The 11,940-nt window shown below is 43.5% G+C and overlaps 1 protein-coding gene across 4 annotated transcripts in view; it reads left to right on the top strand.

Annotated features, from left to right (window-relative positions):
• The window catches only part of bsnb (bassoon (presynaptic cytomatrix protein) b), a 77,127-nt gene extending 65,441 nt beyond the window's left edge, over positions 1-11,686 (top strand). For 2 of the 4 annotated variants that reach the window (XR_003984219.1, XR_003984221.1), the window contains exons 6-13: positions 257-2,351; positions 2,720-3,603; positions 3,928-4,039; positions 4,131-4,277; positions 4,442-4,497; positions 4,735-4,853; positions 5,755-5,965; positions 8,349-11,686. Coding sequence is in view for 1 of the 4 variants with exons in the window: in XM_030418818.1 (XP_030274678.1) it covers positions 257-2,351; positions 2,720-3,603; positions 3,928-4,039; positions 4,131-4,277; positions 4,442-4,482 (3,279 nt within the window). In the remaining 3 variants the exon portion in view is untranslated. Of the gene's footprint in view, positions 1-256; positions 2,352-2,719; positions 3,604-3,927; positions 4,040-4,130; positions 4,278-4,441; positions 4,503-4,734; positions 4,854-5,754; positions 5,966-8,348 lie in introns of those variants that run through there. The other 2 variants (XR_003984220.1, XM_030418818.1) reach the window with 2 other exon arrangements.
• Positions 11,687-11,940: the final 254 nt, after the last annotated feature.

Below are 11,940 nucleotides of genomic sequence, written 5' to 3' on the forward strand. Positions count from 1 at the left end.
ATCATTTTAATCAATATGATGAAATCAAACTGTGTTAATTAAACTTCTGATGAAGTCATCGCTCTTGTACTACATGCGTTAATTAATTTATAGTAGCCTGACAACATATCAGGCTGCATCACCTCTGACTTAGGTCTAGGGATGAAGAAATGTGTAGACCCTCTGTTAGTACCCACTGTACAGTAATGAGTCTAATTTACATAAACACATTCTGTTAATAGCTCAGTGTTTGCTGATGTGTCTCTGCCTCTCCTAGCAGATGGCCTCCCTGCAGCAGCAGCAGAACTCTCTGATGAGGAAAGTAAAGAGGACTCTTCCCAGCCCCCCTCCAGAGGAGAGTCCACTCCCCATTGTTACTCCAGCACAAATGTACAGCTCTCCTGGCATGCCCCAGAGGGTCTTACCCAGACCTGCTCAGGGCGTCACCAAGGCTGGCCTGCTAAGTGAACTAAAGGCTGTGGAACAAGAGTCTTCGAAACTCCGTAAGCAGCAGGCTGAACTGGAGGAAGAGGAGAAAGAGATTGACGCTAAGCTACGTTACTTGGAGCTTGGGATCACCCAACGTAAGGAGACCATGGTGAAGGAAAGAGAGAGGAGAGAGCTGGCTTACATGAGATGTATGGGTGACGCTCGGGACTACATGTCAGACACTGAGCTCAATAACCTCAGGATGGCAGCTGCGCAAGGAACCTTTGATGCTAACGGTCTGCTGACAAGACCCAGCACTGCGCCATTGAGTCAGTTTACTAATGACCTCAACGCAACCTCCCAGTATTCTTCAACTTCATCTTACATGTCTTATCCATACCCTCAAAGTCAACCATCAACACAGCAGCAGGGCTCTGCTTACCAGCAGATAGGTTTCCAACCTCCTCAGTATCCTTCATCCTCTGCACCCCAGCCAGGAACATTCCAGCCCCATCCTCCACCAGGCCCAGGTTACCAAAACCAGGGAACCTATCCTTCCCGCATGTATGGCCAGTCCTCCTACCAGACAGATCTTGGCATGCAGCAGCCTGGTCACCAGGGTTTCCATCCACCTGGTCAGCCTATGCCAGCCCAAAGCCTTCCTTACCCCAGCCACAGCTCTTACCAGCCTGGTCTCTCTTACCAGCCCCAGGCAGAAATCCTTACAGTCCATCAAAGACCTCGGCAGACATCCTTAGCTGACCTTGAGCAAAAACTCCCCACCAACTATGAGGTCATCAGCAACCCAGCAGTGTCAGTGGCCACATCAGCTCCAGATAGCAACTTTGGCTCAGTCTACAGCAACGCGTATGGACAATACCGTCCCCCTGAGCCTGGCCTGACGCACGGTGTGGAGAGCCCCACCTCTGCTTATGCTTCAGATGGACTGTACACCTCTAACCTTGAGCAGAATATTCCACGGAACTACGTCATGATTGATGACATCAGTGAGTTGACCAAAGACAACGCTGGCCAAGCCACTGATGCTCTTGGCCATCCTGTAGGAGGGCGATATCGCAGTGAGAATGGCCCTGCACGTGGCAGTGCTTACGGTAGGCCAGAAGATGAGCCTGTGGATGCTTATGGCAGACCTACAGGCACAACGGGTTATAGTACAGTGGACAGTCGTACCAGCACTACAGTGAGTGGTGGCTCTTCGTATTATTATGATGATTATAAACATTCATCACGGAGCAACTCGAGTAGCCACAAACTCACGCCCAAGAATCTTGCCCCTGCAGTCGTCTCCTCTAAACGTAGTAAACACAGGAAGCAGGGGATGGAGCAGAAGATTTCAAAATTCTCCCCTATTGAGGAGGCACGGGATGTGGAGTCTGACCTTGCCTCTTATACGATGACGACATCAACAGGAGGCAGCTGTACAGTTGTGTCCAGATCAAAGAAGCATCAGGATGATGTCACCTACGGGATGAAGAAAAATGCATATGATCAGCAGAAATATTACGGCACCAGTCGTGAGGGTCTTGAGGAAGAGGACCGTATGTACAGCTCTGGGAGGTCAAGGTCAACTGGATATGGTATGGACAAGATTTCTTCTAGAGACGCCACAGGACACAGAAGTAAATCCTATGAGAGGGATGCCATGGAGCGGTCTCAGAGAAGCAGCCGCAGTGGAAGGCCTCCAATGCGCAACCAGAATTCAGAAGAGGAGAGCCCTCTCAGTCCTGTTGGGAAGCCTGTAGGCATGGGAAGAGGCACTGGCATAGCAGACGCCCATGATGTGAGGAACCAGTACGGCTCCAGCCACTCCTTGCCAGATGTGCAGGATCATCACAAGAAGGACCTGCCCAGGAGTCATGTCTATAAACCAGATGACCCTTACCTCGTAGATGACATGCACTGTGCTGTTTCTGACAGTGAAGGTAACTGGTGCTGAATAATTTGTGCTGCCTGACATTCGTTCCTGTGTGCTGGAAAGGGACTGCATACCAAGTGTGGAATTTTGCGAAGAATGCTATTACTTTGCTTGTCTTGTCTTTTTTTAATGGATGGTTCCATGTGATAAGCCAAAAATGCCTGTTTTATATATTTGTTTTGCACGCATAATTTTTTAGTGTGTGGTGATGTCTGTTTTTTAAGTTGTTTTGTTCTGGTGGATTCTTCAAATTGTGCATGGCTCTGGGATGTGGAGCACGTTTTCCCCAGTTATTTTGCATGGCTTCAATCTGCATGCTATTCCTCTCGTCACATAAAACAATTGACTGTTCATTTTTGTTTTGGTTTCAAAAAGCCTATCATTTGGGCCAAGAGGAGACTGATTGGTTTGAGAAGCCACGGGAGGCCCGTTCTGATCGCTCAAGACATCATGGTGGTCACTCATCCACAGGTAGGCGTAGTAAACACACCTACCATGATTATGACGAACCTCCAGAGGAATACTGTCCCCAGGATGAATACAACCAACAACGCCACCCCTCCTCCACAACATCACGAGACCACCGTCACCACAGTGGAAGCAGCTCTGGCAGACACAGCTCTTCTCGCCACTCCTCAGAGGATCCCAGGACCTCCCGCTCCTCCAGGACACATCCCAAAGACCCAAATGCCCGCACTGATGGCAGAAACTCCACATCTGCACAAAGACGGAGCGGTCCGGACTCCCGTTCCGCGCAGGCAAGTCCCCGGAACTCAGGCGAATTCTCTCGAGACCCAGCCTCTGGTCATCACCATGGCACTGGAGGACGGAGCCAGAGACCCCAAGGAGAACGCACAACCTCCAGAAGGCAGGAACCCTCTGCCGCAGGACCTAAACCACAGCAGCAGCAGTCCCCTCAGAGCCATGCTGGGCAGCAGCGGTCAGGCGGTCAGGGCCAGTCTGGGAGACATCCAGCTGAACCACTTGATGGCACCCAGCAGGCCCAGCAGCAGCATCAACAGGGTCCACAACAACAGCAGCCGCAGCATCAGCAGCATCAGCAGCAGCATCAGCAGCAGCAGCAGCAGCAGCAGCAGCAACAACCACTGCCGCACAGCCAGGCCCCTCAGAGCAGCCAGCCTACAACAACCACCGTAGGAGCAGGACCACCACAGCAGCAGCCCAAATCTGGCCAAGTCCCAGCACAGGGACGCCAGCCAGGAGGAGGGTCTGCAGCAGGGCAGCCAGCCACGACAGCTGTGAGTAGACCTAAACCTGGTTTTACTTTCCCTACATGAACTGATCCTACTTTATTTATTTCTTGAGGACGAGCTACTTGAAAATCCTAAACCTGCCACTTTTCTCATTTAGGTTTATTATGATGATGACAGATAGTAGTTCTCGCCGTAAAATACTTTAATTTTGATGTCTTAGTAAACATTACAAGAATTTCTTCACCCAAAACAAATTCATTCCAGTGCTGATGGAAAATTGGGTTAGATTATATTTTAAGTGACATTGACATATATAGTGGCAAATATAGTGTCCTAAATATGTATTTATCTCTGTTTGATTAACAACAGACAAAAATGGATGCTCCACCTGCAGCAGCTGCCACAGGACTGAAAACTACAACAGGTGTCCCAGCAGCACCGCAGCCTACCAAAATAGCTACACCACCTCTAACAGGCATCGGTGAGTCTCAGTTCCACCATTACCATAACCCACACAATGACCAGGGGTAAATGAAAGTATATTGGATGTTGATGTTCTTTGTCGTTTGAAGGCTCCAAGGCAGCCCCTGTTGGGATTGGTAGTAAACCTGGAGGTATAGGCAGCGCTGCAGCAGGACAGCCACCTGCTGAAGGGGACAATGTTCTCACCAAAATCCTGCAAGGAGGTGCAGCAGAGCAGGCGGGGAAACTGGGAGATGGTACGGTCATGAATAAATAAATGTTTAAGAAACTGAAATACAGCTTCTCTTCAGTGTATGTTAAAGTAGAGTCTATTTTACAGTGGAAATTAAGACACTGGGATTCCTTGGAAGGGTATTTCACAGTTCTTCTTCTGTTTGTCTCCTCTTTATCATTCCTGCAGCTTTGTCTGGCCTTGGGAAGAAGTTCACTTCATTTTGGTGAACTAAAGAGAGGAGGGTAAGTAAAAAAAAAAAGTAATTTAAAAGAATTACAGGCATTATTACAAAGTCCAAATGTTTTTGTGAAACTTTTCATTTAGAAGAATGGATTGATTTTCAGAAACGACAGAGGGAGGGACAACAGATGGCAGCCTGGTTATCAACAGAAATTATGAATTTGCTTCCTCTAATTTTTAGCGTACGAGGTTAGTGCTTCACTTGGTTTTTTTTTAATCAACTATGCTCTTTTTTCTAGGGTATGCAGAGCTGAAAGTAGATGGATTGGTAGCTCTGTACTTGAAAAACCTATGAAACTGCATTAAATACATTTCAAATGACAGAGGAAGAAGAGGAAGTGAGATCCTGAATGCATCAGTGAGTATCTCTTTAATTCTTCTTTATTTCGTAAGAAATTAATACTTTTGTTTTTTGATGTGCTTAATTTTGGTGGGTATATACAATGTATAATTATGTATGGAGATCGACCACATGATATACAATATACAAAACCTTATTACAGTTACAATGTTCATGCTGATCATGGCAATCATCTTGAATTTTTATTGATTTATATGTATTCTTCATGTATAATCTTCCTTAAACTTGGTATGGTAAATAAATTTAACCAACAAGATCATCAACATTATATTTTATACCATGCAAATAAGAAAATTGATCTGAATACTGTTGTCAGTGGCAGCCATTTTTAAAATGGCCACCACGGCCACTATGTTGAAAATTCACGATGGCCCCATATCCAATTTTTTTTAGACTGCCTTTGGCCTAAACTGTACAAAATGTCATGCTTTTATCACAAAGTGCACGCTTTTTCAGCTAAGCCAGCCCACTACGGGGGATCATTGTCTTTATGATGAACACTGTGTCACCTGCTCCACCACGCGAGTGAAAACCATGTCATTTTTGAAAAAAATTATGTCATAATATGTCAAGTTTTATAATGTGTTTATTCACTTTTGTGACACTTGCATTATGTTGAACAGAAACAATAATGGTGCAACTTGTTAAACTGCTGATTGCTGGTGAAACTGTGTTTTTGTTTTATTGAGTACAACGAGACCCCAGGCTGTGACAACATAGAATGCTGCCACGCTTTTGATTAACGGATTAAGTGATTTATCAGCTGGATATTTACATGAATTTGCATAGTCCGTGTCTGCATAATGAGAAGAAGTGAAAGTGATGACTGATTAAATCCTGTGATTGTATATTCGGACTGATCCGCTGCACCTTTCCCTTACCCCAAATTACTGAACAGAGCTGGAATCAAAGGATGCCTTGTCAGCACTGAATTCCCCAGACATGGGCACACGATTGAAGTGGATTAAAAAAGGCTGATGCTTCGTCAGCACAGTGTTACAAGACATGAGCAGAGGACTGAAGAGGTCTGTAAGTAAGTGGATGCCTTCAGAGAACTACAGTCCCAGAATGCTGATTGTGGAAACGTCTGATGCCTCATCGGACCAATGGTAGGTGTCTAAAGTAACTCCACACATGTATTTATGCATGTATGTATGTATGTGTGTGTGTGCACTTATGTATGTGCACCGATCTTGAGTCATCCACACAAACACAAGCATGTCTCTCCAGCAGGAAAATGCACCATGCCACACCAAAAACAACTGCGCTGGAATAGACCATATTTACACCATTTTGACATCATGATTAACGTGTGAAGCTCAATTTCTGGGATGATGTTATGCTGATCTGTTCTAGATTGCAAGTCATATAAACGTAGGGAATCTGATGAATCTGGTTATCATTTCACAGCTTCAGAATAGATCAGCAACTGAAAAGATTAGCTACCATTAGCATTCACCTATGTCCAGTGCGTTTCACATCCAGGCATGTGTTGATATTTACCTTTGTAGAGAAAGTTATATTTTCACACTTGTTCATATGTAGATTGGTTTGTAGGCAGCATTACACAAAAACAGTTTTATAAGAAACCTGGATGGAGGATAAGTTTTGGCCAGAATAGACCCCATTGACTTTTGGTGTGGATCGGAATAAAGAGAGGGATCCAGGAATTTGTTCTCACCTCCTTAAACATTGCGAGACATTTTCACTATTTTGTCAGGGAATAATGAATGGATCTTGCTGAAAAAAATCTGGCAATTTTAGGTGGCTGCTACATACGAGTTAGCACAAGGGGGGCCATGGTGGATGTACCCGTTGTAGTGTAGAATTAGTTTACGCCTTTCCGATCATAATGCAGATTTTTACTATCTGTCTCCTTTCAGTTGCTGATCTTTCAGGAAGCTCTGAAACGATAACCATTTGTCAGATTCCCTACATTTATAGACCTTGCAACCTGGATCACAGCAATAAAGCATTTGAGCTTCCCACCCTAGCCATGATATCAGAGGAAAGTGGATGAGTACAAGTTGTTGACTTGGCCTCTAAATCTCATGTATCCCAATATTATGGACCATCCATGTGACTTGCTGGAACCAGTCTGATCCACAGAGGCCTAGTCATGGATCGGGCTTGGTTCTGACCCATTGAGGCATGGACACGGGACCTCTTGGGGTGTCCTGTAGTGCCTGGTAACAGGATTTAGGCGGCTCCTTTAATTGTGTCCCAACGGATACTCAATCATATTGGGATCTGGGGAATTTGTAGGCCAGGTTTAAACCGTGAGCTCTTTTTTGAGTTTCTTTGGGCAGTTCCTCTGCAGTTTTTACTGTGAGGGAGGGAGAGGTGGTTACACTTGGTCTGCAGTGGTGTTTGGGTTGGGGGTGTGTGTAAAGTGGCATCCCCATAAACGAAGACAAAAGGTATCCTACCAGAACATTGCATTATAACATTATAACAATATATCACTTTTTCTAGAAAATGTCCTGATAATGTTAAGGCTGATCAGTCTTTGTTTTTTGAATTTTGAGTTTTGAAATTGTTTTTTTTCCTTTTGTTGTTGTTTTTTTTTACTTTCCTGTGTAATTTAACTGGTTCGTTGCTGTGTTAGGTCAGGTAATTAAAGTCAGAGCATGCTTGAACTTTCTGATGCAGAGGTGAGAGGCCCAAGCCAAGAATAATGGAGGTCAGCACTAGCACAGTTTACCTTCTGACTCCACAATCGTCAAACAATCTGGGCCAAGCACACAAGGACTATAATTAGCCTGAGAAGGCTAACTGTGGCTTTGCTTTAATGTCACACACGCAATGACACATGGGGACAAGAACTCATGCAGGCACACAGATTCATGACTCATGGTAAGCATCACTCATTACATGGTAGAATGAGCTAACGAAAACTAATTCAGCTCAATGGAGCGGAACTGCAGAAGTGCAAGTAAAGTAGAATTCAATGCACTTTATTTAGCGGCTGTCAAAACACATGCCGTGACTTGCGCAGGACAGAGTTGTGGCTCATTTGAATGATGGCCCTTCATTCAGCTGTTACGCTGTCTGTGTTGACACTCAGATTAATATCATGAGTCATCTGTGTGTCTGTGGGTAGTGGGGGAATGTGGAGATAAAACCGACTCAGGGCTTCTTTGAGCAGCAGGTCAGCCAGTCAGCTCAGCCTATTGGATTATTGCTGGTGTCGGCAGCAGGGCTTTGATTGGCTGGAGAATCATGAGAAGTAAGAGAGGGAGAGTGAGTTAGCAGGGCTGCAACATAAACATTGCAGAAGGCATCAGCTGTGTGATGGCTTTTGCAAAACATTCCGAATTTTTTGAGGCCTGGATTAATACATATTATTATGCCTTATTTTTATCCACTTTATTTATATTGGTTTAGTCTTTATTGCAGTATTCATTTATTTTGTATATGCAACTATGATACTGTGCATTTACATTTAATTCTATCCTGATAACATTCACATCTTCACTGTCTTTATTTCAGGATGACAACAACGTTCAATAATGAGGATGCGGTGAAGCGGAGGAGAGGGGGGGGAGGGGGGACGTGAGTGCTGCTTCCCCTCCTCTCATACAAAAGCCTCCTGGGATCTGTGGGACAGTAAAAGAGCCACTAACTGAGGCACCTGGATATCATGGGAGAATTGCATGCCTCAACAGCTCAATAAAGGAAGCCCCACAGCGCCCTCTATGGGAGCTTCGGTGAAACCCCGCTCATGTCTGAGGACTACACATCTGGCAAGGATATTTGATTCTACATTGATGTCTTCAGAGTCTTTTCATGCAAAATACACAAAAAAAGAAGAAAAGAAGAAGTCAGATTTTCATAGGTTTTTCTGGTACCAAAGATACCTGTCTTAGCCCACAATGACACCACACACCTGGAGTAGACGAGGTGTATCACGGCAATGACAACCAACCTGACAACTCCACCACAATCCTCGAATGCTTGGTTTCTCTGATCTCTACAGTACATTCCAGTATAGGGAATTTGACCCTCTCTTTGAATGTGTTTTTATTTCTCCTCTTTTTGTTTTGATGTCTACAGAATGCATTGTGTAAACGTGGACATGAGAATGCACGCACAACTATGTCAAAAAAACTGAAAAAAAGAAGCCCATATCAGATACTTTTTCACCACCTATGAGATGCCACTAGTCATTAGCTGTAGGTTTTTAGGGAAGGGAATTACTACCGGTGTGCCCACAAAGTGTGAGATTCACACAGATGAGAGGACCAAATGAAAGAGTGGCCACGGCTCTTTATCAGCCATCGCAAAGCCATCGTTATAGTCAGCCCCAGAGCTGACTGTAACGCTCTGGGGCTGACTATAGAAAGGATAAAGTCCCTTGTGGGGTTTTTATCCTTTTTATTGATTTGTCTCATCTTTTAGTTTCTTTTCATTTTTGCCTGATATTCACTGAATGGAAGAGCCTTATTCAGTACATGTTTTTACTTGTATACCTCACATGTTTTAAAATGTCCATGTCATCATGCATTTCTTTTTACACAACTGTATACTATTGTATGTACATAAACACAAATCAGAGATCTAATTATGTAAAGTTGTCATCTGTGTATTTATGGAATCACTCTCCGGTGACTTTCTTTTTTTTTGGTTGTTTCTTTGTTTTTCTTTGGTAAAACTTTATATTTTTCACTTTTTATTTGTTTGAATCTGTTTTCTTGCATCAAATAATTTGCTTGTTGATTTTTTAAAAGCAATAGCATGCAGAAAATGGTATATAGCACAATCGTATAAATGTTGTTTAAATTAGTGATGGGAAATATCAAACACATCTGTCGATAAATAGCCGTAATACAATTTGTCAGAGGGTTTACAGCCACAGTACCGTGTCTGGAAGTGCATGTGAAGTGCAGATGCACATGAGCATGCAGACAGGTACAAACACATTCACACAGACACACACTCTCTCTCTATCTCTTGCAAACACTCACACACACACACACACACACACACACACATACTTCACACATTATACACTTTGCATCCTAGCTACACGTCAGAGCCAAGGTTAATCGTGTTCTCCACTGAATAGACCTGTTAACCTCCTGCTGATTAATGAGGTTACTAATTCACCCACAAGATGATCTCACTAACAAGCTGGGCCCACTGCCTCTATTTGTGCAAAGACACACACACGCACACACACACACACACACACACACACACACACACACACACACACACACACACGCATACAGATATAGGAGAGGATGAAAGCAATTATCAATTCAAACGTTCTATGCAATGACTGATTTTGAACCTGGAAGTGATTCAGCCTAAAACAGTTTATTATCATCACTGTATTCACAAGAAAACAAAAAAATTATGAACTAAAAGAGTTAAAAAAAAAAAAGGTCATGAAAATGTTTTTACTTAGCAGCTTGTCTGTATGAATTTGAATATTGAATATTGATCTAGAATTGTTTTTATTTTCGTGGCATGTTTTGACCCCTCAATACCCCCTCTGTCGGGGGACTTGTTGCCAAAGGGTAAACTGTGTAGACTGTCAGTTTTGAATGTCCACCATCATGTTGCTTTGAAGCATGGGTTTGCTTGGCTTTGTCTGGCTGTTTGTAAGCCCTCATTGAGTTTTTCGTGCGTTTTTTGGCTGACCTGGGCTCCTCAGTGTTTGGCTTGCAGTGACTGTCCGTGCTGCTATAAACCTGTGATACAGATGGTCAGCACTTCTCATTAATACTTGTCAGTGTACATATTGGGTGTCAGTATAACCTGTGGGGTGAATGGAATGCTTCTATCGGATATTTCATTGTTGATTAAACCACTCAGCAGCCAAGCCATTGGACAGGTGCATGATTAGATCTTATGTTCTTGGAATTAAAAAAGGTAAGGCATGATTTCACCAAGGTTTGCCTAACGAACCTTGACTTTCACAGGCCAATGTAGAGAATATTGGTGAGTGAAAATGTTCAGCCAGTCATTCACAAATCAGGGCATGTCATTTTGAAAGCACAAGCCTGACTGGTAGCACTCGCTGATCACTGAAGTGCAGAAATGTGGAGGTTGCGTAAGTGCCTCCGACGGAACAGTGTAAGATCTGTATCAAAATTAGAGGTGGAGACACTATCTGGTCAATATGAGGTGCATGAGACAAAACAGCCTTTGGTGCAGACGTCCGATTGACAGAAAAGCAGACAGACACACATTCTTATTGTAAATACAAAGTCATTCTTCTGTACAGCTTTTGAGTTTTGAGTACGGCTGTCATGTGCATCCCCATGCCGTATTTGCTGCCAACTTTTGTGTATAAAAAGAATATTTATTACCACAATAATGAGGATGATGATGAAACTAATGATGATGATTATTCTAATTATTGCATAAGCATAGTGTATGTGGCTGACTTGTATTGACTGTTTACAACAGTGGAACAAAACTCGTATTCAGAAACATATCCAGTCTGTGTATAGTTTCTATACATATCGTGCTTGTAAAACAAGAAGAAAAAACCTCCAACAAACAACTGCAGAGTAGAATGTCTTGTCAGACTATCAGGAGGTCTTCAGTTTGATGGATGTGATCTGCGAGGTGATGATGGGAAAGGGAAGGGAAGGGAAAAAAATGAATCAAAAAATCTGGAAAATGTCATTCACTGTTGTAAGTGCAATGGGCAAAACGTCAGTCGTGTATCCATTGTGAAACCTTGTGTTCTATTCAGTGTATTCCTGTAAACAGATAGAGTAAATTTTGGTGCATCATGTCAAGTAATGTGATTAATGAAAACATTGACCCTGCAATTTCCAAACAGAGAGAAGAATAAAATGAAAAGGAATATATTGTGGTTACTGTCTTCAGTCTGTATGTATGTATGTATGTATGTATGTATGTATGTATGTGTCACCTGTTTTCTTGCAGTGCTGACGGAGACACTTGGTAAGCTGTGTAGTAGCTCTGCTGCAGACAGAGGGGAGATCAAGAATAAGACCTAGAAGGCAACGCCACTGTTCAGATAAGACCAGGCTTTACGCACTGAAGCAGCGATGACTTATCCCAGTGTGGGTGGTAGAGCTAGGAGCAGCGAGAGAAGCAG

Source organism: Sparus aurata, chromosome 6, assembly GCF_900880675.1.
Source record: "Sparus aurata chromosome 6, fSpaAur1.1, whole genome shotgun sequence".
In the NCBI taxonomy this organism is placed as follows: domain Eukaryota; kingdom Metazoa; phylum Chordata; class Actinopteri; order Spariformes; family Sparidae; genus Sparus; species Sparus aurata.